General features: G+C 37.4%; 1 protein-coding gene across 37 annotated transcripts in view; it reads left to right on the top strand.

Annotated features, from left to right (window-relative positions):
• The window catches only part of TCF4 (transcription factor 4), a 384,383-nt gene that overhangs the window by 4,410 nt on the left and 357,036 nt on the right, over positions 1–22,937 (top strand). For all 37 annotated transcript variants that reach the window (XM_060405546.1, XM_042239272.1, XM_015103772.4 and 34 more), the window contains one exon: positions 186–258. In XM_060405546.1, the coding sequence (XP_060261529.1) occupies positions 186–258 (73 nt within the window). The remainder of the gene's footprint in view (positions 1–185; positions 259–22,937) is intronic.

Below are 22,937 nucleotides of genomic sequence, written 5' to 3'. Positions count from 1 at the left end.
GGGGGGTAAGAATGATTGGTAATATTGTACCTGTTTTAGTTTTAAGTTGGATGGTGATGTATTTTACTAAAATGAACACTTAGCATAAACTGTACATTATATAGTGAGAGTATGAAAGGTCTCAGATGATCTCTGAAGGCACGGATGTCTTCTTTTCAACAGTAATATTTCTTTGTTTCTTTTAGATGTTTTCACCTCCTGTGAGCAGTGGGAAAAATGGACCAACTTCTCTGGCGAGTGGACATTTTACTGGCTCAAGTATGTAAATTCTTTTCTTAGTGTGTAGTTAAATGTTCTTAGCTGTTTGTTCACTCATGGTATATTTTTGGCTCTGTTAAAGTGTTCTGCAAAAGTCATTGAAATTTTAGCCTGTAATGATATGGTTATTTCATTATCCATTAGTAGTATAACTTAGGCAAAAACGTTATCTTTTGCAAAATTAAAAATATATTTTTTTGAATCAAGAAAATTGCCTCAGAATTCTGTCACTTAATTTAAAAGCAATTTTCTAATACAGTTGTAATCAAACATGTAAAGATAAGGTAGTATTAACATGGGGGAATAAATTAATGTTTCCTTACTGAAAATAGAGGGAAAAATCTAACTTTCATGAAAAGGGCAGATTCCTTGGAAATAATCAAATTTTCTTGGAACTATGTATAATTAACCCTTTTTTAAAAATGAGCACTTAATTTTGTAGATGAATGCTGCGTAGTAAACCATAGCTGTAAATAGATTCTTTTTAATCCAAGAGCTGAATATGAATTCATTTGTATTTAAAATATCCTTTTTGGTGCTATAACTGTTTTTCTCCTCCTAAGTATTTACTTGTACAGTGAATTTTTGCTATGTTTAAAGTTACAAATTTGGAAGGACTTTTACATTTTATAAATGAAAGACCTTTGGCTGATGCTTTCAAAAGACGTTAGCGGTATTCACAAAGGCATCTGTGTGTGCAATGATTATCTGGTATCTAAGGAGGAGTTTTAATAGGGGACTCTCTGAAGGTCTCTTACTAAAAGTGAAAATATGCTATTCATTTAAAAAGTTATTTTTTGTCCAGTGAATTTCATATCAGAAGGAGGCATACATTGTTGCTTGCTGTCCTTTTAGGTTCAAGGCTTAAATCCATTTATGCCAGTTAAACAGCTATAGTATCTTAGGAGTTCTGGCAGTGGTACCTAATAGGACATTAGACAGAGTCCTGTTCTTAAGTCAGACTGGTAAATATTGACATCGTTTAGCTATGAGATATCAGTGGAATTGTCTGTTAGCTATTGAAGATAATTTCACATCTCTTAATATTCATTTGGTGCTGTAGCAATGAAAGAAACCTATTCATCTTTGTGATTTGTATAATTGGTATGTTTTTTCTAAAACTAATGGCTTTTAAAAGTTGCTCATTTCCAAATAAGTTACTTCTCCTTTTGCTGGCCCCATAAGTCTAAGGGAATTATCTCTAAAACTCAATGTATGAAATATGAGACGCCTCCTATACTTACATTTTATCTTTTTTGGGGGGGAGTCTGCTTTGATTAAAAGGACTCTTGACCATATGTTTGTGTTCTGACTGTCCTGGAACCTGTTATATTTTCAATTTGGGACTTGCTTTTTTTTTGTTTTGTTTTCATACTGTTTCTTCCACATTTCTATATTGTGTTCTCTACAGTTTTGAAGGAAAGATGAATGCAAGTGTCTGTTGTAGGCAAATTAATTTTTCATGTTAGTATCAAAACTAACTTTATTTCTGACAGTAGTTTTCTTCAAGATTTTCCTTAAGAAAATGTGTATTCAGTTGAAATCTGAAAGTAGATTATGTCAGAAAGGCTCAGAGATAGACTGCTTTCAGAGGCAGTGCAAAAACACTCTTTTGTACTTTTTGTAAAAGCTGACACATTTGGAATAATTAAGTATATCAGTTTTGGTATGGCTTAATAAAGTAAGATTGATTTAGAAGCATGAAATTATGTTATATTGAAAATACGACTGGGCATCTTGGTCCCTTTTCTGTGTTCGCATTTAAATGAAGTCTTTGCTGTGATGTTTAAGTGTTTACAGAGTATAGGCTGGATGAGTATGAATATGTATTGATGAATTTTGGTAAGTGGTCATATATTGAAACTTACGCAGTTCTTAAGACAGTATATCTGAATACATAAACCTGTCTTATACAGACAGTAAATCTGCATAAGACAGAGACTTCATCGTTAGTGAGATAGGTTGTGATATATCCAGTGAATATGTTGTGATTATTTTTAAGGTGTTTGTTGAACTTTAAGTGACTTTGTACCGGACAAAGGTGTAGTTTTCAGGCCCATATGTTTACTTATAAAGGTAAAAAGTGTAGTGGCTATTTTGTTCTAGCAGCTAGATTGCAAATGCAGGGTATTCATCCAAAGCAGTATGATGGGGACTGTAATATACAGAGTACAGATTGGAGTGTTGATTTTTCTCATCTGGCCAAGACATAGTAAGTGGCTTTGTTTCTACTCAGTAACAAAGCTAAGTCCTCTTTTAAAGCACAACAAGTAAAAAAAAAAAAAATGAGGAAAACTGCATTTTTCCCCTTTCCTGAAAGGATGAACTAGAAAACTTTGGACTGAGAAATAATTTTCTAAATGTACATCCGGTTAATATCCATTGTCCCCAGCAAGGGTGCTCAGATATCATTTTCATGGGCAGCTTTGAAACCTGGGTCCAGGGGAAAAGAGATCTGAAGTGTAAGTGAACTGTTCATGTTGGGGTAAACCGCTCTGTTGCTTTCAAAGTGAAGCATGGTGATGTTTCAGGCTTCAAGTTCTCTGTAGCTGTGAGTTCCATTCATATATAGGACACTCTATCGTGATTTGCAGTATGAGAATGAAAATAAAGTGTGGCCATGTTGCCTTTAATCTTTCATTTCACAAACATGGTTTTCCCTACCACCTTAAGAAATGGTGAGGCTGCTAGGGAGAATGGAATGTAACCTGAGCTACAGCCTGACATTCCCAGGGAGCATTTTTCACATGAAAGGCTTTTGTCAACCCAGGAAAGGACCAGCCGTTTTTGTTTGATGTTTGCAGGTGTTCAGCAGAGAGCACTAAAACAATTCAGCCATGATAGTTCAGAGTGTGGATGACCTTAACAGGGAGAATTGGTGGGCTCTGGAATTATTTGTAAGAAATAGTTGAAATTTATATGGTGACTTTTATAAAGGGATTTCAGATCCATTATATCATTGATCTTAAAACAAGCTAACAGCATCCACATGCCTGGATGACTGGAAAATTATTCTCATTAAAAAGTAGGATGGCCAAGTTATCCAAAAGGGAAAAAAAATGTCTCTAGAATCTATAATTTATTGATGAATAGGGATTTAATTTTCTAATACAACAGAAATGCAGTTTTATTTGGTCACCTTTGATTCCTTTATGAGCAAAAGATAAACACACTAGCTTTGGCATCTTTTAAAAAGTGGTTTGAAAGTTGGGGCTCTGAAATTATCCATACTCAACAATAGCCCTGGTCACATCTGTTACAAGTATTTACACTTAGTCTGTGACGGATTCTGCATCTTTCTCCCTCAGTTTAAAAGTTGAGCCTTTTCCCCCTGTAACTGTTTAGTTTTACTTAGGTGTTCAGTATTTGTTAAAGGTGCCAAATGAATGGGTGTTTTAACAATTAACAGCAGCAATAAAACACCACATCCCTGTCATGGTCATTTCTGGAAGCGAAAAAATGTCTCTTGACATTCACACAAGTTTGTTCACCAATATCCATGTGACACCCAAATAACACATCAGTTTAGAAAATTCAGTAAGAAAAAAATATCGATCCAGTGGGTCATTTTGTATTGTAGAGAAGAGTCAAATGGCCAGCATCCTGAATTAATTTCCATCCGTACAGTTCGAGTTCATGGTTACAGTGTGAAAAAAAATTGGTCTCCCCCAAAGGTATTTGTGGAGTAGAGTTATTTAATTGTGTGTGTGTGTGTGTGTCTGTTTTAAACAGCCTTACTATTACAGTGCAGTTCATAATGGTTGTGTGGCTTTTTGTAAAATGAAGAATAAATTAACAGGTTAAAAAATAAGGAATGTGGTGTTAAACCCATTTCATTAGAATCATACCATTTTGGGGGTAGGATCCCCTTAGAAATACACAGCCCAATGCCTTCATTGTACAGCCAAAGAAAACTGAGGCCCATGTTAAGAGGTTCTCAAGTATGTGTTCATTGCTGTTCTAAAAAACAAATTTTGATTTGCTGATTCTCTGTGGCCCTGCAAATCCTTTTATTAGAGTAACACTGGTTTCAGGACTCTGTGTTTTCTGTAATTTGTGTTGCATAACAGGGTCTCAGGATTTGTGTACTGATCTTTGTGCCTACAAATGCTTCTAAATGTATATGTGCCCTTTGACTGTTTTTTAAGGTTTGGAGCTGAATTTTGGATCGTTGATCATTCTGTTTTGCCTGATCTGGTCTGTGATTATTTGCAGGATGTTAGATTGAATAATAGGGTGTGGATGGGCATAATACTGATGGAATTAAAGTGCTTCTTACTATGCCAAGCAGTGTGCTATGCACTTTATACTCTTGTATTTTCTTTATCCTCACAAGAACCCAATGAGATGCCAGGATTACCATGTTCAATTCATAAATGAGGAAACCAAGATTCAAAGATGATAAACTACTTTCTTTCAAGGCAGCCAGGAATGAGTTAGGTTCTAAACATAGGTCTGTCTGCCTAGTTTAGTGTCTTTTCAAAGACACACACACACACACACACACACACACACACACACACACACACACACAAGCACACACATGAGGCTTGGTGTACAATACTATTCCTGATCATTAGAATAGATAAACATTTTAAAAAAACATGTTTACACTAATGGTATAAGCCATGTCCATTATTTTTCCTGCTTTATTATCCAAATAAGCTAGCTTTGTAGTTTATGTTGGATTTCAATGTGACTTAGTATCTCTCTCGTATTATTATTATAATATTTTTAACCAGGAAAATATAGTGGGTATTTTCAAAGTTGTGGCTTGGTTCTACTGTAAATTAGCAATCTGCTTGGGTACCAGTAAAAATATTTTGTTTTCAGTTTTTATGAACCTAGTCAAACCCCAAGTTGAGGTAACCAAGCTTGCTCTGTTAATATCTTAAAAAAATGCTTTCCTATCTTTAACTGTAAAAACAGTCTTACAGTTTCTTGTTAGATCTTTGAAACCTAATTTTCCAGAACAAAAATCTTGAATTCTATCTGCATCCCTAAAATAAGCAGCTTTGAAGTTAAGTTTTGATATGTCTATTACCAGACATGTGCTTAAAATGTTACATTTTCTAAATTCAGAAGGAAGAAGCAGTACTCTATTTGACACTGACTTAAGTAAATAAAATGCATTGAACAAGTGTAGGGATCCGAGATCTGTTGAGCCTGAAATGCTTAACATTTTTGACAGCATCAGCAAATTATCTTTACCCTACTATTGTAATGAGGAAATCACTTAAATAACAGATGAACAGCTAAGTCACATAAACATATATAATAGAACTATGTAATGAAAGTTTATGCTGTTAATTGCTCGAATCTGTCTTAAATGCTTAGAATCATGGAGCAGTCAAGACTGTCATATAAACAGTTTTGTTTTGAGCTTAAAATTATTCCTTTTTGCTTTCATCTGCTATGATAAACAAAGTAATTTTGGAAGCTTTATAGATCAAACATTTACTACTAATGGTAAACTGCATTTTATATTGGAAGTTTGCAACCTCGTCCAAGGCAGAGAGTTGAGTCCTGGTGGCCCCAGGCCTGTGATTTTCAACTTTTAGTATTATGATGCCATTTAGGTCTGTTCCCATAAGCCAAGATAACAGATCTGAAGTTGTCTAATAAGGAACATGGCGTGTTTTGAAACATTCTTTGGTTTACAAGTCTGGAACCAAAATGTTCTTGGCCAGACTTTGAGAACCTATATCTGTATGTTGGGTAAGTCAGATTTTGCACAGACAGAGCATCCAAATGAAGCTAGGTAGGAACAGGAAAAAAAAAAAAATCCCCTCTTTTCTTTTTTTTTTTTTGTCTTTTATGACCTAATTTTTTATGACCAGGTGTTCTTCCAAGTCAATTGGATGGCGCTGAGTATTACGGAAAATAAAGTAAAGCATATCATAGGGTTTTTTTTTTTTTTTTTTTTTTGGTTACCGGTTTCTTATTACTTTGAATAAAGTTTTCAAAATTGACCACCAAGTTTATTAGCTTACATGTGGGTTATCCATTTTCTAAATTTGTGAGCCCACTTAGACTCAGCAATAAAGTAGGCACATGAATTTAGGTGGGTCCTTTTGAACCATATGTCTCTTAATGCTTATGAGAGACCTAAGAGAAATAGCAATTTAATCTTTAGAGAAGATTGATTAATATGTTTTATACATTATATATATATATTTTATATCAGGCTCAAAGGAATAGCAAAAGTATTGGAAAGCTTGTCATATTTACTTTCATTTCAGCAATAAATAAAGGCCCAGTTAATCAGCATATCAAATACCCAGGTGTGTTTAGAGTCAGTTTATATGGATGAATTTCAGGGCTGTAAGAAAGTATTTTATTTAAAGGTGCAGCCACTTGATTGTTCAAATGGCTGCTTTTGTACTTCTGTGTGACAATTAACATTTAATGAATGACTTTCTAAACTGCCATTGGTGGTAATTACTATATGTGGTTTATTAACTGCAATCCATTGTTGGATGTGCCTGTATTGATTTGTTTTGCAAACAACCCTTCACACGTTCAGCACTATTTGTACATGACTTTTTAAAGAACCTGTTTCGTTTGCTGACACTGATATTGCCCCTAAATTTTTAGCTGACAAATGCCTCTTCGATGGTAATGATTTTTGATTAAATTAAAAGTTCATCTTTCAGCTATACAGATTTCGCACTTTGATCCTTAAGGAATCCCAAAGAAATTACACAGTATTTTTTTTTAAGTAGAAGATTTATAGAAATTTAGACTTATCAGGAGAGTTTAGAGATGGTCTATGATTTTTTTAAAATAAAGAGCCAAGGTTTGGGAGGGTTAAATATCTTTTGCTCAAATCATACAGTTGGTTATGGGCTGTAATAGGACACAAATGCAGATGTCCTGACCCGCTGGTCAGGGACCCCATGCTGCTTTTAATTAAGATTTGGACTCAATTTGTTGGTACCAACTGTATGTTTCTTAAAAGGAGGGAAACGTCTATGATCTTCCATTTCTGAAAAATAATAAAAGTTCAGATTGTGAGAGATGGCCCTTGTAATCCAGGTCACTTGTCTTCACCTGCTCTAATTTGGCTAAGGCAGTTGACGAATAACTGTTAAAATGTATTGTGTTATTAAAAATAACAAAGTAAGACCCCTGATTAAATATCAGGGCTGTAATTTAATCTTGGGGGTTCTGGCACTGTTCATAAACCATTTGGCTTTTTTCTGTAACAGATGACGTCACAATACAGCTTGATTGAATTATGACCCTGGGTTGCAGGAGCACCTGCTTATGCCTCTTGACTTCATAGCATGTCAGCATTTCCATTACTTTTTTTCTTCTCTGACATTTTTAAGTTCGAATAGTTAACGAGACTGATGGTTGGCATATAAACTCGCAGGCCCCTGGGAAAAGACTGTTTTCCCAATAAAACAGAGAAGGTGGTGACAAAACCCCATTACAGAATACCTTTTAGAATGTTCTTCCTTGCTTTAATCTTCCATTAATTTAAACATTCCCTTTTGGGGTGCTTAGCTGAATTGCAAGGCATCCAAATGGAAGGTTTTGAATCTCAAATCGCTCAAGTCAAGACTTAACTACAAGGCATTTCGAGGACTTTAAACTAGGGAAAGACCTAGCTTCTGTGAAGGAAGATATTGAAATGATAGCTCTAGACCCTCTATTTTCCATCTTGTGTAAAATACTGATGAGCAAGTAGTGGAAAGGATGCATATTTGCATATCTTGTCAGTAATTACTTTTATTTCTACTTAAGATGGATAAAAATGGATAATGAACAGTTTCAAAAGTTCTGTTTTTGTGTGTGTGTGTGTGTCATTATCTGGAGATTCATAGCATAGCATCAATTTAGCCCCTCACGTTTTAATATAGTGTTGTAAAATGTTGGTTGTGTCCATCTAGCCAGTTAGTTTTTATCTCCCCATCATAATTCTTACTGATGGTTTATCTAATATATCTTTTTAGTACATGCTATGCATACATCCCCTGTATTAGCAATTATAGGACCTAGAGGGCTTTGTGGGAGCAAGGTCCTACCCTGAGAGGAATATATTTTTGACAGGAAAGAACAGGAAAGCACATGTTTAATTAGTACTCAGTACCCAGAAGGGGAGTGTCACTAACATGGTGGGAGTTTAGATAAAGAGAAGACTTACTTCTTGCTGGGGAAAATTAATAATGAAGATTTCATGGGCAAACAGAGTATGATTCTTGAAAGAAGAGATTTTTTGACCTGGGGATGTTGGGGAGGATTTTATGTCAGGATCACTGTGAACCAGGCATAGAGGAGATCCATTGCGAAGGCTGGATGGAAGAGAGCAGAGTCTTCAGCGCAACAGTGGACTCAGTTGTGGTCTAGGCATCTGCACCACCTCCAGACAGACATTCCTGTCTTGAATGCCCCCTTTATTTTTCCTTTTCTGATTTTGAGATTTCCTTTCCAGATAATCCAGTTCCTTCCCCATATGTATATATTTTTAATGGCAGTGGCAGTGTGGAAATCAAGATTTTGATAGTCCCAGTTTCAAACTCTTCCTGTTATATCATTCAGCAGTGGAAATTTTAAGCTAATTTGGAGAAAGTAGTTTCTTTAACTGAATTCTGGCAATCTAGCTTCTTTTGCCATGTTTGCTGTTAAATAGCTACTTCATATTGGCAAAGTGATAGACCCTCAAAGCCTGCATCTTCAAGCTGGAAAAATAAAGTGAAACTCTCCATTACACTTCAAGAGGGGTTTTATACTGTAGTTAAAAATATTTCCCAATTGCAGAACATCAGCATTATAATTTTATTATCCTCACTGGCCATTACTGGTGCTGTGGCCCTTGGTTCAGAAGCTAGTAGGGAAATGTGCTGGTTATAATTGCCATATAATACATTTGGAAATGCATTTAAAACACAGTCTCAAAGATTGTGATCATAGCCGAAACCCATATAATGTTTGTAAAAACATTATGGAGTGGCCAGATACACCTCTGAATAAAATGTGTCAAAATTACATCCCACATAGGAAAAATATGTAAACATCACCCTCTCCTTGAGTGTTGGGTAGTTCAGATTAAAATGTCCTTCTCTCTGTGACCTCCAAGTGTTTCAGTGTAACACACGATTCCAGTTTCCAGTTTAAGCCCAGAACTCAAGTTCTAGTCGAAATTGGCATAGGAAGAATTTCTTAATGAATGACTGTATTTGCTATAGAATATAAACAAGATTTTTATGACAAAGAGAATGTTCTAGACCTAATTTACTCATTAAAGTCAGTTCCAAACTTATGTCTTCCTCAAACTTAGTCTTCACTTTCGAACATAGGGATTCATGTTGGGAATATTTTGCAACCCTATGCCTTAAAACTCAGAGAAAAGCTTTTGGTCATCAGCTGGGTAATCATGTTTCAAGATTGAATCTACAATTTCATACATAACCCAGTTTTGCAATTTGGAAGGGAAGACTGAGCAATGTCATTTCAATCCTTGTTCAGATAATTGTTCTTTGCTGCGTACCTTCTAGAGCTTCATTGTGTACTAACTGGTATCCCAAACCATGGAATGCTGTTCTGTTCTTTTGTGGGTGCTGTGAACCTTCATTTAGTTTCTAGTTTTCTTTTGATATTTAATTTCTCCTTGATCTTGTTAGCCTCTTCTTATTCTTTCATTTGCCTTTCAGCCCACGTGGAACTGTTTCTCTTTTACATGGGTGTACATTTTGCAGTGTCCCACTTTAATATATCCCTAGTAATTTTGGTAGAATTGGATCAGGTGAGAAGTAGTCCACTAGTACTTTAAATAATTCTACTTAAACAAACTCCATTATTGTTGAAGGTTTGTTTAAAGAATGTCAAAAGCTTCAGAAAAATGAAAGGAATGACTATGCATAGATTTTTTTTTTTTGCAGTGTGAATATGTTTCGCTGAAATAGCAAGAGAATTACTAAGAATGGTTAACTTTGATTTACTCGCTTGTTCACTCATTCAGTAAATTTTTTTTTTTGAGAGCTAAGATTCAAATTGCAGTGTGAGGTACTATGGTGATATAAAGAAGGAAATATTTCAGTGCCAGTATTGCAGTTGGAGCATGGTACTGCTTGCTGTCTTTGGGTGTAAGTTCTATATTGACTCAGTAAGAAAGTGCTTTTCAAATAAGTGATGTCAAAGTGTGGAAGCAGACTTCTTCCAAGGATACTTTCAAATAAACTAAGTACAGACTAACTGAAAGATTGAAATCCTATTTACATGGGTACTACATGAGTATAAAGGTAGGGGATGGATTTGAATGATTATGGAATTTAGACTTTGAAGAGCATTATGAATGTCTTCTCAAATTTGGTACCAAAGACTTGTTAGAAGGCAGTGATAATTATACCCCATATATTTTTGTTGTGTTTTTTTGGGGGGGGAGTGGAAATGAGATACCAGATTTGTAAATTGTACTCATTTAATTCAAGGGCACTAGATACACTTTTATTCCCACACTTGAATATTTTTGATATTTGTTTTAGAGTTGATATGCAAGAAGTTATTGATTTACTTTTAAAGTTAAAAAAAATTAAGCATCTACCATGTAGCAGGTACTATACTGGGTGCTAGAAATAAAATAATGAACAGTTCAGTTCAGTTCAGTCACTTAGTCGTGTCCGAGTCTTTGTGACCCCATGAATCGCAGCACGCCAGGCCTCCCTGTCCATCACCAACTCCCGGAGTTCACTCAGACTCACGTCCATCGAGTCCGTGATGCCATCCAGCCACCTCATCCTCTGTCGTCCCCTTCTCCTCCTGCCCCTAATCCCTCCCAGCATCAGAGTCTTTTCCAATGAGTCAACTCTTCGCATGAGGTGGCCAAAGTACTGGAGCTTCAGCTTTAGCATCATTGCTTCCAAAGAAATCCCAGGGCTGATCTCCTTCAGAATGGACTGGTTGGATCTCCTTGCAGTCCAAGGGACTCTCAAGAGCCTTCTCCAACACAACAGTTCAAAAGCATCAATTCTTCGGCGCTCAGCCTTCTTCACAGTCCAACTCTCACATCCATACATGACCACAGGAAAAACCATAGCCTTAACTAGACAGACCTTAGTCAGCAAAGTAATGTCTCTGCTTTTGAATATGCTATCTAGGTTGGTCATAACTTTCTTCCAAGGAGTAAGTGTCTTTTAATTTCATGGCTGCAGTCACCATTTGCAGTGATTTTGGAACCCCCAAAAATAAAGTCTGACACTATTTCTACTGTTTCCCCATCTATTTCCCATGAAGTGATGGGACCTGATGCCATGATCTTCATTTTCTGAATGTTGAGCTTTAAGCCAACTTTTTCACTCTCCTCTTTCACTTTCATCAAGAGGCTTTTTAGTTCCTCTTCACTTTCTGCCATAAGGGTGGTGTCATCTGCATATCTGAGATTATTGATATTTCTCCTGGCAATTTTGATTCCAGCTTGTGTTTCTTCCAGTTCAGCGTTTCTCATGATGTACTCTGCATAGACGTTAAATAAGCAGGGTGACAATATACAGCCTTGACGTACTCCTTTTCCTATTTGGAACCAGTCTGTTGTTGCATGTCCAGTTCTAACCGTTTCTTCCTGACCTGCGTACAGACGGGTATATTTCTGCATTGGCTGAATGTGGGAAACATTCACTGAATAACCAAGCAAAGAAAGGAGAGGTGTGAGGCATCAGAGGAGTTTGTAATAGGGTGTCTGACCTAGCAGTCAGGAGAAGCTTCCTGAAGCTGGCACACCTGGACTGAGGTCTGAGAGGAAGGGCGGGGTACATGGGCGAAGTGGACTGGGGACCAGCAGGGCCTGGTGTTTGGGGAGGGGTTAGAGCTGGGTTAGAGGTGAGGCTTGAGAGGTGGAAGGTAGGGGCCAGATGATGCCAGGCAGGAAGATCGGGAGACTTTGCAATTTCCTCTCATCAGCTTTGTGCCTGGGAGACCTCTGGCTGCAGCCTGGAAAACGCACCCCAGGGGCAGTCAGTGTTGGTGGCCCGAACCCTGTGTGGTGAGATTTTTTCAGAAACCCAGGTGAGAGATGAGGTTGTTAGGCCTCCAGTGTGGGTGGTGAAGATGGAGAATGGGCTGTAGACCTTACTTGGAATGTGTAACTTTAGTCCACTGGGGAGCATTCACAGTAGCATTTGTGTGTGTGTGTGTGTGTGTGTCTGCGTGCGTGTGAGAAACTTTTTATAACCTGAATACTTGAAAATTGGCTATACATCTTCTAATGGAAACACTGAGACCTCATTCAGCTACCACGTGCTGTTGACTGCCTTTTTTGCACCCAGACACCACAGAAGTGTTTTTTATTTTCTGATAAAAGTGGAAGATGGATTTTGCAGTTCTGTTGTGAGAGGGTGCAGAGGTGGGAGTGGGAGAAAGAGACCAAAGGGACTCTTCTTATTTAATGGTTTTCAGTAATTACACACTAGTTAGGCTTCTGCTAGCTCAGGTTCTGATTGTTCAGTCACTCAGTTGTGTCCGACTATCTGCGATCCCATGGGCTGCAGCACGCCAGGCTTCCCTGTCCTTCACCGTCTCCCGGAGTTTGCTCAAACCCATGTCTATTGAGTCGGTGATGCCATCCAACCATCTCATCCTCTGTCACCCCCTTCTCTTCCTGCCTTCAGTCTTTCCCAGCATCAGGGGCTTTTCTAACGAGTCAACTCTTTGCATAAGATGGCCGAAGTTTTGGAGCTTCAGCTTCAGCATCAGTCCATCCAACGAATATTCAGGACTGGTTTCCTTTAGGCTTGACTGGTTTGATGGTTCATTTCAACTTGTGGAATTGAGTCCATCGCACACTTGGGGGTCAGGTATTAGCACATCACCACGATGTTGCTGAGCATCTTTGGTGAACGCTAGGATGGTGGTCAGATTTGGACCATATTCCATGTGGGATGAAAATGCTGTTTACCTGCTTGTGTTTTGTCTGAGGCAGCCATGGGGAAAATCGTCTGGTGGCTTTGGATTAGCCACGGAATGAAGCTGTCCCCGCTGAGAGCTCCTGGTGAACCTTCCCGCTAACCCTTTCCCTCTGACCATCTCACTCCTTCTCTGCCTGCCTCCCTTCGTTTTCTCACGAATGTGATGCTTCACACTTGGAAGTCTCCTCTCAGCCCGCCAAGTTGGTTAGTCCGTTAGGAAAGCCGTCACCCTTCTTGTGGTATATTCACGGTTCAAAGTGAAGGAAGAAAATAGTTATTTTTTCCCCCTCCTTCTCTCTTTCCATCTTTGCTTCGGGCCCAGCTGGTTAGAGCACAGGGGAATGGGTGACCATAGGCTGGACCCTGATGGCCACGCCAGCGAGTGATTCTTGGCCACGGGACCCCCGGGCTCTGCGTGTGCTTCTTCAGAAGGGTGCTGAAGTGACAGCAGTGAGGTCTGGGACCCTCTGCGCTGAGCGGGAAGCTCCTTAACACACGTGCCTGGAGCTGGCGAGTCAGTGGGTGGTGCTGATGCAAGTGGACAACATTGTTCCTGCCTCCTGGGGAACTCCCAGCAGCATCTAGGCATACCTTCGTAACTCTCAGTTTAAAAGAGAAACGAAATACAGTTGCCTTCCTTTTGGCGTGAGGAGGGCACACAGGGTGCTTCCGCAGTTATTGGCAGCACTTTATTATTATTTTTTTTGGAAAGAAAAATTGTAGAATGTTGTGGTTGACCCCTCTGTGCTCCTAATATTTCATAATTAGAAAGACAACAAAACCCTAATGAGCCAAACACCAACTCTCCCTCTTCCTCTCTCCACTGACCGGTCCTCTTTCACAGCAAGAGTTTGTTGACTGTTGTCTACACTGGCGGCTTCTGTATCCTTCCCTTGCATACACTTTTCATAAGCCTTACCCCAACCAGGTATTCCGAACACATTTTACCTTGTGATGTCGGACACCTGCAGAGGAATACATGTAGTGTATGTGAACTACGGAGCTAAATGATGGCGTGAGGAAGACCTGGGGACTTACCACTCACTGTCAGAACTGGAGCATCATCAGAACCTTGTGGGTTTCCTCCTTATCCGCCTTCCCCCATCTTTCTTGCCAGAGGTAAATATTCTGTCTCTTTTTAGAGTAGCTTAATGACATGTCTGTGTATCCCTAAGCAACGTGATGTTGGGCTTTGCTTGATGGAGGGTTAGAAATGTGGTGTCAGTCCGGTGCTGCCGCGTCCCTCTCGCTCTCTTCCCTTGGTGTCCTGTGTTTCCCATCTGTCCATGTTGCTGTGTGTGGCCTTAGTGCATTGCCACTGCTGGTGAATGTGCCTCAGTTTATTTCTGTATGGTCCGGTTCGTGAACCTTTGGATTGGTTCTCATTTTTTGAGACTACGTATTTTCCTAAACACCTCTTGATGCGCACTTGGTCATCTCTTTTGCTGTCTTGGATATCCGTGAGTAAAACTCCTAGGTTACAGAGTCATGCAGGTGTTAAGGTAGCACCAAATTGTTTTCCAGAGCTGTTGCCAATTTACACACCCACCCACAGCATGAAAGGTTATTATGGGTACATATTGTTGTCCACTTTCAGTATTTTCAGATTTCCTAATTTGTATCAATGTGTGTGTGTGTGTGTGTGTGTGTCTGTGTCTGTGTGTGTGTTAGTCACTCAGTTGTGTCCAGCTCTTGGCGACTCCATGGACTGTAGCCCACCAGGCTCCTGTGTCCATGGGATTTTCCAGGCAAGAATACTGGAGTGGGTTGCCATTTCTTTCTCCATGGGATCTTCCCAACCCCGGGGTTGAACCCAGATCTTCTGCATGACAGGTAGATTCTTCACAGTTTGAGCCACCAGGGAAGCCTGTTATATCAATCTAGGGGTTATAAAATAGAAAATGTATCTCACTATGGTCTTAACTTGCATTTCCTTGATACTTAATGAAGTTAAACATCTTAAATGCATTTATTTATCATTCATGTTTGTTCTGTAGAATCTTCCCTCCTCAGTTTTCCATTGACTTTTTTTTTCCTTATTGATTCGTGGGTGTTCCTGATATATATGTGGATATAATTCTTTCTCAGTCATGCATGCTGCAAATACTTTCCCTTATTTTATGACCTGTCTTTTTACACTTCCTGTGGTATTTTTTGATGAACATAAGGCCTTACATTTAATGTAGTCTTTTTTTTCCTTTACCTTTTCATGTTTTATGTCATGGTTGGAAAATCCATCTCTGCCTCAGGGTCATAAAGGTATTCATTTATATGTTTCTTCAAGAAGGGATTTCATAGTTCGACATCCACATTTAAGTTTCTAATACAGTTGGGATAGATTTTGTAGAGGGGCAAGTAGGGCTTTTAATTCTGCTTTTTCTTAAATATCTTGATAGACATTTGTTCTAGAATCATTCATTGAGAAGTCTGTCCTTTCTGTAGGCTTCCACAATGCTGTTTCTGCAATACTGAAAGTTCCTGCGTTTCTAAGGGTCTTTCATTCTGAGTCCTTTTTTTTTCTGATCTTTCGGTCAATTTGTCTACCCATGCCCCAGTGGCATTTTGTAAGAAGTTTCATGCCACATTTTGGTATGTGGTAGTAAGGTCTTTTCTCTTCTTCTCATCCCATGTGTACCTTTCACTTTTAGCTATTTGGAGGCCCGTCTTCTTCCACAGAAATTTTAAAGTTAAGTTTGCCAAGGTCTTTCATAAGCCTCTTAGGAATTTTGTTCATGTTGCATGAGATCTAATGATCAGTGGGGAAAAACGGATGTATTTTTAAGGATGATTATCTGCAGTCACGTATCTCTTCAGTTCTTTAGGTCTTCTTTGATATCTCAAAGTTTTATAATTTTTTTCATGAGGTCATGTATATCATTTGATGACATTCTTCAGTACCTTATTTTTACTGCTATTGATAATGGTATTTTCTTTTAAATTAAATAGTCAAATTGTTCCATATATTTAATATATACACATACATACACACACACATATGTGTGTCTGTGTAATTGATCTTTGGGTATTGATTTCATAGTTAGCCATATTGCTAAATTCTCTTACTGATTCTAAAATTCTCTGTGTGCTTTCATTACACTTTTTTGTATATTCATATTGTGTGTGAATAATGAAAGTTGTTTTTCTTTTCATACCCCTTGCAAACAGATGTATCTGATTTAGTTTGTTCTCTTTTTCTTGTCTTACTGTGCTACCTAGGACCTCAAGTTCATTCTTGAATACAGATAGCAGTATTAGGTATCCTTGTCTTCTCCCTGATTTTCACTGTTGACATTGATGATGGTATATATTTCATTAAGGAGTGTCATTCTGTGTATGTCTTGCTTAGAGTTTGTGAGTGGTGGTGTTTCTATAAATTTTTTTCTATACATATTTAAATTAGGACTTAAAAAAAATCTCCTTCAATCTGTTAATATTGTGAGTGATATTTATATTTTTCCATATGGTACATGCCCTTTGGATTTGGGGGATTTGTTAGTGTGATTGATGTGTTTTTATTACTCTTTTAAAAGTAATATCCTGCACTCTGTTTTCTGTTTTCTTTAGTATCTTGCATCTATGCTTATAACTAAGATTGATATATAATATTTCTTCTCTTACTGTCCTTATCTGGTTTTAGCTCCAGGGTTATACTGACCTGTAAAATGAATACAACAGTATTTTCATTCTGTCATCACTTGTAGAGTGTGTATGAGTCTCAACTAATTTGTTCCTTGAAATTAGGCAAAACTTGTCTGTGTAACAGTCTGAACCTCATGTGAGAAGATTTCAAAGCGCTGATAGAATTTTCAAATATTTAAATATTGAGAATGAGAATTTAACTTTCTTTTTCAGTAGTTTTAAAATTATATATTTGAATAAAATTATATACATGATGGATTTAATATTTCACATTTCATATAAATTTTAAATAGATTGCCTTAAAGTTGTGTATGGTATTCTCTAATTACTTTTCTAATCTCTACTGATTCTATAACTAAGTTACATTTTTCACTCCTAATTTTTTGGTGTGGTTTCCTTTATCAAGATCACTAGACGTTTTTCTAATGTATTAGTCTTTACAAAGAGTCAGCTTTTGGCTTTGTGGATTATTTGTGTGTGTGTGTTTTCCTACTTCATTACTTTTTAATCTTTATAATTGCCAGCTTTTTATTTGTTTTGGGTTTATTCTGATTTTTTCTAACTTCTTAAGTTCACCACTTAGCTCATTGTTATTTTTATTTAATCTAAGAACTTAAGGCTATAAAATGCCCTTTAAGTATTGCTGTTAATATATATTCCATAGGTTTTAGTATGTAACATGTTCCATTATATGTTATTTGTAAGTATTTGAAATAATTTTCTTCTTTGATTCTTGCACTATTTATTGATGCCTTGAAAATTTTACAAATGAACGTGTTATTTATCTTTTTATTATTGACTTTGAATGTAATTTAACTGTTGTCAGAGAACTGTTCTATGTGACAACAGTTCTTTGGTTCTTGTGAGACTTGCTTTATTGTCAGTTTTAATTAATCAGTTTTCATAAGTGTTCCACTGTGTGCTTGGGAAGACTGTGTATTCTTTTATTGTTGAGTTGAAGGATTTATGTGTCCAGAAATTTAAGCTTGTTAATTGTGCCTTAAAATTGTCTATACCTTTACAAAAGTTTTTTTTTTTTTTTCGGTCTGCCTAACATTTTGTCATTAAGAGAAGTGGATTGAAATAATCCTCTATCATGGTGATGTTGCACATTCTCCCTGTGTTTCTCTTTTGGCTTTGTACATATTGAAATTGTATGCATTCAAGTTTAGAATGACTAGGTCTTCATGGTTAATTAAACACTTTGTCCACTTTATATGTGGTCACCCTCTTTCTACCATTTTGTCTTATCTATTTGGTCTGTTATTAGTGTAGTTATCTCACTTTTTTTTTCACTAATATTCATCTAGTGTATCTATTTTTAACCTTTTATTTTCAACCCATCCTAGATGGTATGTTTTAAGTATTCCTGCTACAGATGAATTTTAATTTCAGTGTAATCAGATATCAAATGACCTAAGTCCATTACTTTTTTGTATATTTTGCTTTATGCCTCTTACAAAGACGACACTGTGAATATGCCTGTTGGAATTGTGTGATGTGGTAGCTCTGTGATTAATGTCATCTAAATCTTGAATTTTGATTTGTATTGCTTCTTATACATTTCCTTTTTTCTCTTACTCCTTTTAAAGTATAGCTAGTTAGTATTTCATTTTTTTACTTCGTTTTGCCCTCTCATTGTTTGAAAATTTTTTTAAAATGATTCCTTTAGATTTTACTGTGCATAGTTATCTGACAGAGTCTAAAGTTTATAATCTTAACTCTCCTTTGAAACAGTTTCAGCACCACAGAATCCTGTTCTTCATATCACTCTCTTATCTACTGAGAGTACTTTTGTTTGGAACTTCAAAATATTTCCTGGAAATTAGATATTATTCTTATCTAAGCATTATAGACAGTGTTTAGATTTACTTGTTTAGTAATTTCTTTGCTCAATACTCTTTGGCTTCTTTGGCCTTTGTGGGGTCATTTTATTTGGTGAAATATATCCTTTAGAAGTTTTTTGATATAGGAATGTTAGAGCCCAAGTCTTGTACTCTTGTTTATCCAGAGTGTCCTTCTTCTTGTTCTTGGAAGATCGTTTTGTAGGGCACAGATTTTCAGGTTGACATTGTTTTCTTTTTTTCATTACTTGGATGATTTTATTCTAATACGTTCTGAATTCCTTTGGGGTTCTTGGGACCTCTGCTGTCTATTCAGTTGCCTTTCTTTTCTGGACAGCTGTCTTTTCCCACAGCTTTCCTTTCTCATTTTCATATTTAGCAATTTAGTAATGCTATTTCATTAAACTTCTCAGCAGTTTTTAAGAGAAAATTCATTTATTTTTGTTGGAAATTCAGTGTCTCTATTACTTTCTGCTCGTGTTTGTTTGGTTGGTTGGTTTTCTGCCTCCCTTTTGCTGACTGCTCTTCTGCCTGAACTGTAAATTGAGTCCCTTGAGGGTCTTACCTGGACCCTCTTCCTTTTCTGCTGAGAGGCGGTATGGCGCAGTGCCTCAATCTGGAATTATATTGGGTTGGTTATCATCTAGTTATTAGCAGCGTTTTCATATTGTAAAGTGGGTAAAAACAGGATAGTTGGGAGAATTCAGTAAGATAATACTTGCCATGCCCTTGACCATATCCAGTACACAGTAGGCAGTTGATGTACGTTTCCTTTGATTCTCATGTGTATTTTCTTCCTGAATCATCTTTGTTTCTAAGATACCAGCTCTCATATATATTGCTGTAGTATCATTTGTGTTTCTCAGTGTCAGTTTGTAGAGTCAGCTGTCTATTTTATTTGATTTCCTCCTCTGCCCTTAATATACGTCTGTCTTATTTCTGTATCTTAGGAATGGCACTCCCATGCACCTAGTTGATTAAACTGAGATCTGAACACACTGGCCCCTTTATCTCTCCCCATCTAATCATCATAGAGTTCTGCTCACCGCCTCTACTTTGACCAGTTGAAGTGAAGGACTGTCATTTCTTGCCTGGTATACTCTAGGAGCCTCCTGACTGTATTTCCACTTCTTCCTTGAATCTATGTTTGGAAGCAGCCAAGGTGAGTTTTTAAAAAATGCCAAACAAAATATTTCATCTCCCGTCTTCAGTATTTTGCACTGTTATAAGCACTTTCAGTGTTATAGACTAACTTTTGTACTCTTCAACATATCCTAGACATGTCTGTCCAGCCTCATTTGGATCCTGTTTCCTGTTACACTCTGTATTTAAAATACATTGAATTTCTTTTAGGTTTTGGAGTTTGACAAGCTTTTCCTTGATTCAGGACCTTTGCACATGCTCTGGAGAACCTTTCCTCTCATGCGTTACCTGACTAACTGCATTCAGACTTTATCTGAAAGACTATTTTCTCAGAGAGGCTTTCTTTGATCTGCTAATTTAAGTTAAAATTTATTTTTATTCAGTAAATTCTAGATTTGATTAATAAGTGATTCAAGAATCATATATATGTATTAAAATTTGAATTTACTAATTAAGAGGAGTGATAGTTCTATGAGATCATGTTCGTTTTAAGTTTAGTCATAGTACTGTCATTGGAAACCACTAAACTTTTTTGTGCGTGTTTATCAGATTTTCAGAGTCACATAAATTTCTGATGTGTCCGTGCTAAGCTGCTTCAGTTGTGTTCAACTCTTTGCGACCCTGTGGACCCTAACCCACCTGGCTCTTGTGTCCATGGGACTTCCCAGGCTAGAATACTGGAGTGGGTTGCCATGCCTGTCTGCAGGGCATCTTCTCACCCGGGGACTGAACCTGAGTCTGTTGCACCTCCTGCATTGGCGGGCAGGTTCTTTACCACGAATGCCATCTTTGAAGCCCTGAATTTCTCATGACTGTAACATTTTTCTGGCAAATTCACATATATTTTGCATGTAGATAAAATATCAGCCCAGATTCGGGATGGGAGGATTCACACTCACTGAGGCACTATTATGTCACTGTCTTGTGTAAAGCCTTGAAAGCAAACCACTAAGGAAGAAACCGACTCAGAGAATCCCCTGCGTGTTGTTCAAGGCCTTAGAGGTAGGGAGAGGGGAAACCTTGGTTGAGTCCAGGTATTGGAACTGTAAGAGGAGAGATTTTGCACCTCTGCCTTATTTCTTCTCTTGGCAGACTTCTAAAAAATTTCTGTAATGAGCAGAGGTTGCAGTGTTCTTTTTTTTTAAATATAATTTTATTTATTTTAATTGGAGGTTAATTCCTTTACAGTATTGTATTGGTTTTGCCATACATCAACATGAATCCACCGCAGGTATACATGTGTTCCCCATCCTGAACCCCCTTCCCTCCTCCCTCCCCGTACCATCCCTCTGGGTTGTCCCAGTGTACCAGCCCCAAGGATCCAGTATCATGCGTCAAACCTGGATTGGTGATTCGTTTCATATATGATATTATACATGTTTCAATGCCATTCTCCCAAATCATCCCACCCTCTCTCTCTCCCACAGTCTCCAAAAGACTGTTCTATACTTCTGTGTCTCTTTGGTTACAATCTTCTCACACATGTATCCCTTCACATAATATGTACATCAGGTTCTGGAGGGAGCATGACATTTTCAACATTTCATTATGGATCAAGCTTTTTATTCACTAACTCTTTTATTCCCCAGAGCATCCCTCTGATGTCTTTGAGTGTACAGCTGATGAAAATTAAACAAAGAACAATTAAGTGAGTTCTCTGAGAAGTGACATGGTGGTATATTGAATTATCGTTGAATATTTTTTATTAGCTAGAGAAGGAGAGAACATAGAAACTTTTAATTTCAGTAGTCGTGTCTATTTGCTGTCTGGTTGACTTGCTATTTATTAAAAAAAAATGTAACTAGCACACCTGAGCCTGGATTTTATGGATATTATTCTTAGGAGAAGGCTAAGTTTTGGTGTTTTATTTTTTGAGGTAATTCTTTATAAAGAAGAGTATTAACTAGATAAGTGTTCAGTTAGTATTTAGTTAAGGCAAAGATCAAGAAGGTGGAACTAAAGTTTGGGGCGCATTATTGGGTGAGTTGGATTCTTTGGGCCAAGTAGGGGCAGGACGTCTGTGGCCAGACATAAGAGGAGACTCTGTGGAGGGTTGTATTAAGTGCCGGTGAATTGATTTTTCTCTCCAGAGCTTTCCCACTGCCATTTTTGGCTCATGCCTCCTTTAATAAATATTTTGGGTTTTGGCAGGACATTTTGATTCGAATGTACATTTTGGTATTTTGATTTTTTTAAAGAAAAAATTTAAAAGGAAGCTCCTACGAGTATTCAGACCCTTACGTTATGGATTTTACCGTTGTACCTCTTACATATGTAGCATCTGAAAAAGGAATTTTCCTTAAAAGAACTCATTCTTTAGACCTGGAGAATAAATGCATGTTTCTGAGACTAGAATGGCATAGTCTCGAGCACAGGTTAGCAAATTCTTTTCTGTAAGGGACCAGCTAATAAATGTCAACTTTGTGTGCAATATACTCTCAGCTGCAAGTGCTAAATTCTGCTGTTGTAGCAGTTGTAGCTGTAGGAAACCAGTAAACCAAAGAACAAGACTGCATTCCAGTAAAACTTAATTTGAAAAAACAGGCAGCAACTGGATATTGGTAGGGTTGGGGAGGACATGGCTTGCAAACTCTGCGTGCTTAGTCGCTCAGTCTGTCCGACTGTTTGTGACCCCATGGACTGTAGCCCACCAGGGTCCTCTGTCCATGGCATTCTCCAGGCAAGAATAGTGGAGTGGATTGCCATGCCCTCCCTCCAGGGGATCTTCCCAACCCAAGGTCTGAACCCAGGTCTCTTGCATTGCAGGAGGATTCTTTACCCTCTGAGCCACTAGGGAAGCCTGGTATCTAGAGAGATACATTTTAGATCTACATGTTAGAAAGGATGGGCTTCTGGTTCCATTCTTCTCCATTATTAGCTCCATGATCTTGGACAGTTGGACAACTCACTTCAAATCTCAAAGAGTGAATTTGTCTGTTTGAAAAATGAAAAAAAAATTGTAAAAAACATGGATAGTCACATATTTTCTTGTATGGGCAATATATGTTTTCTTTATACACTTTATTTATTGTGTATACATGATGTAGTCATGAGCATGTATTTTTTTTTTATAAGCAGAACAAACTGTTTAAAAATTAGAGTACAAGATAAAAGAAGAAAGTTGTCAAAAATCATTATTTGAAACAAT

This window comes from Ovis aries, chromosome 23 (genome assembly GCF_016772045.2).
Source record: "Ovis aries strain OAR_USU_Benz2616 breed Rambouillet chromosome 23, ARS-UI_Ramb_v3.0, whole genome shotgun sequence".
In the NCBI taxonomy this organism is placed as follows: Eukaryota; Metazoa; Chordata; class Mammalia; order Artiodactyla; family Bovidae; genus Ovis; species Ovis aries.
This window is presented reverse-complemented; position numbering and strand designations above follow the sequence as displayed.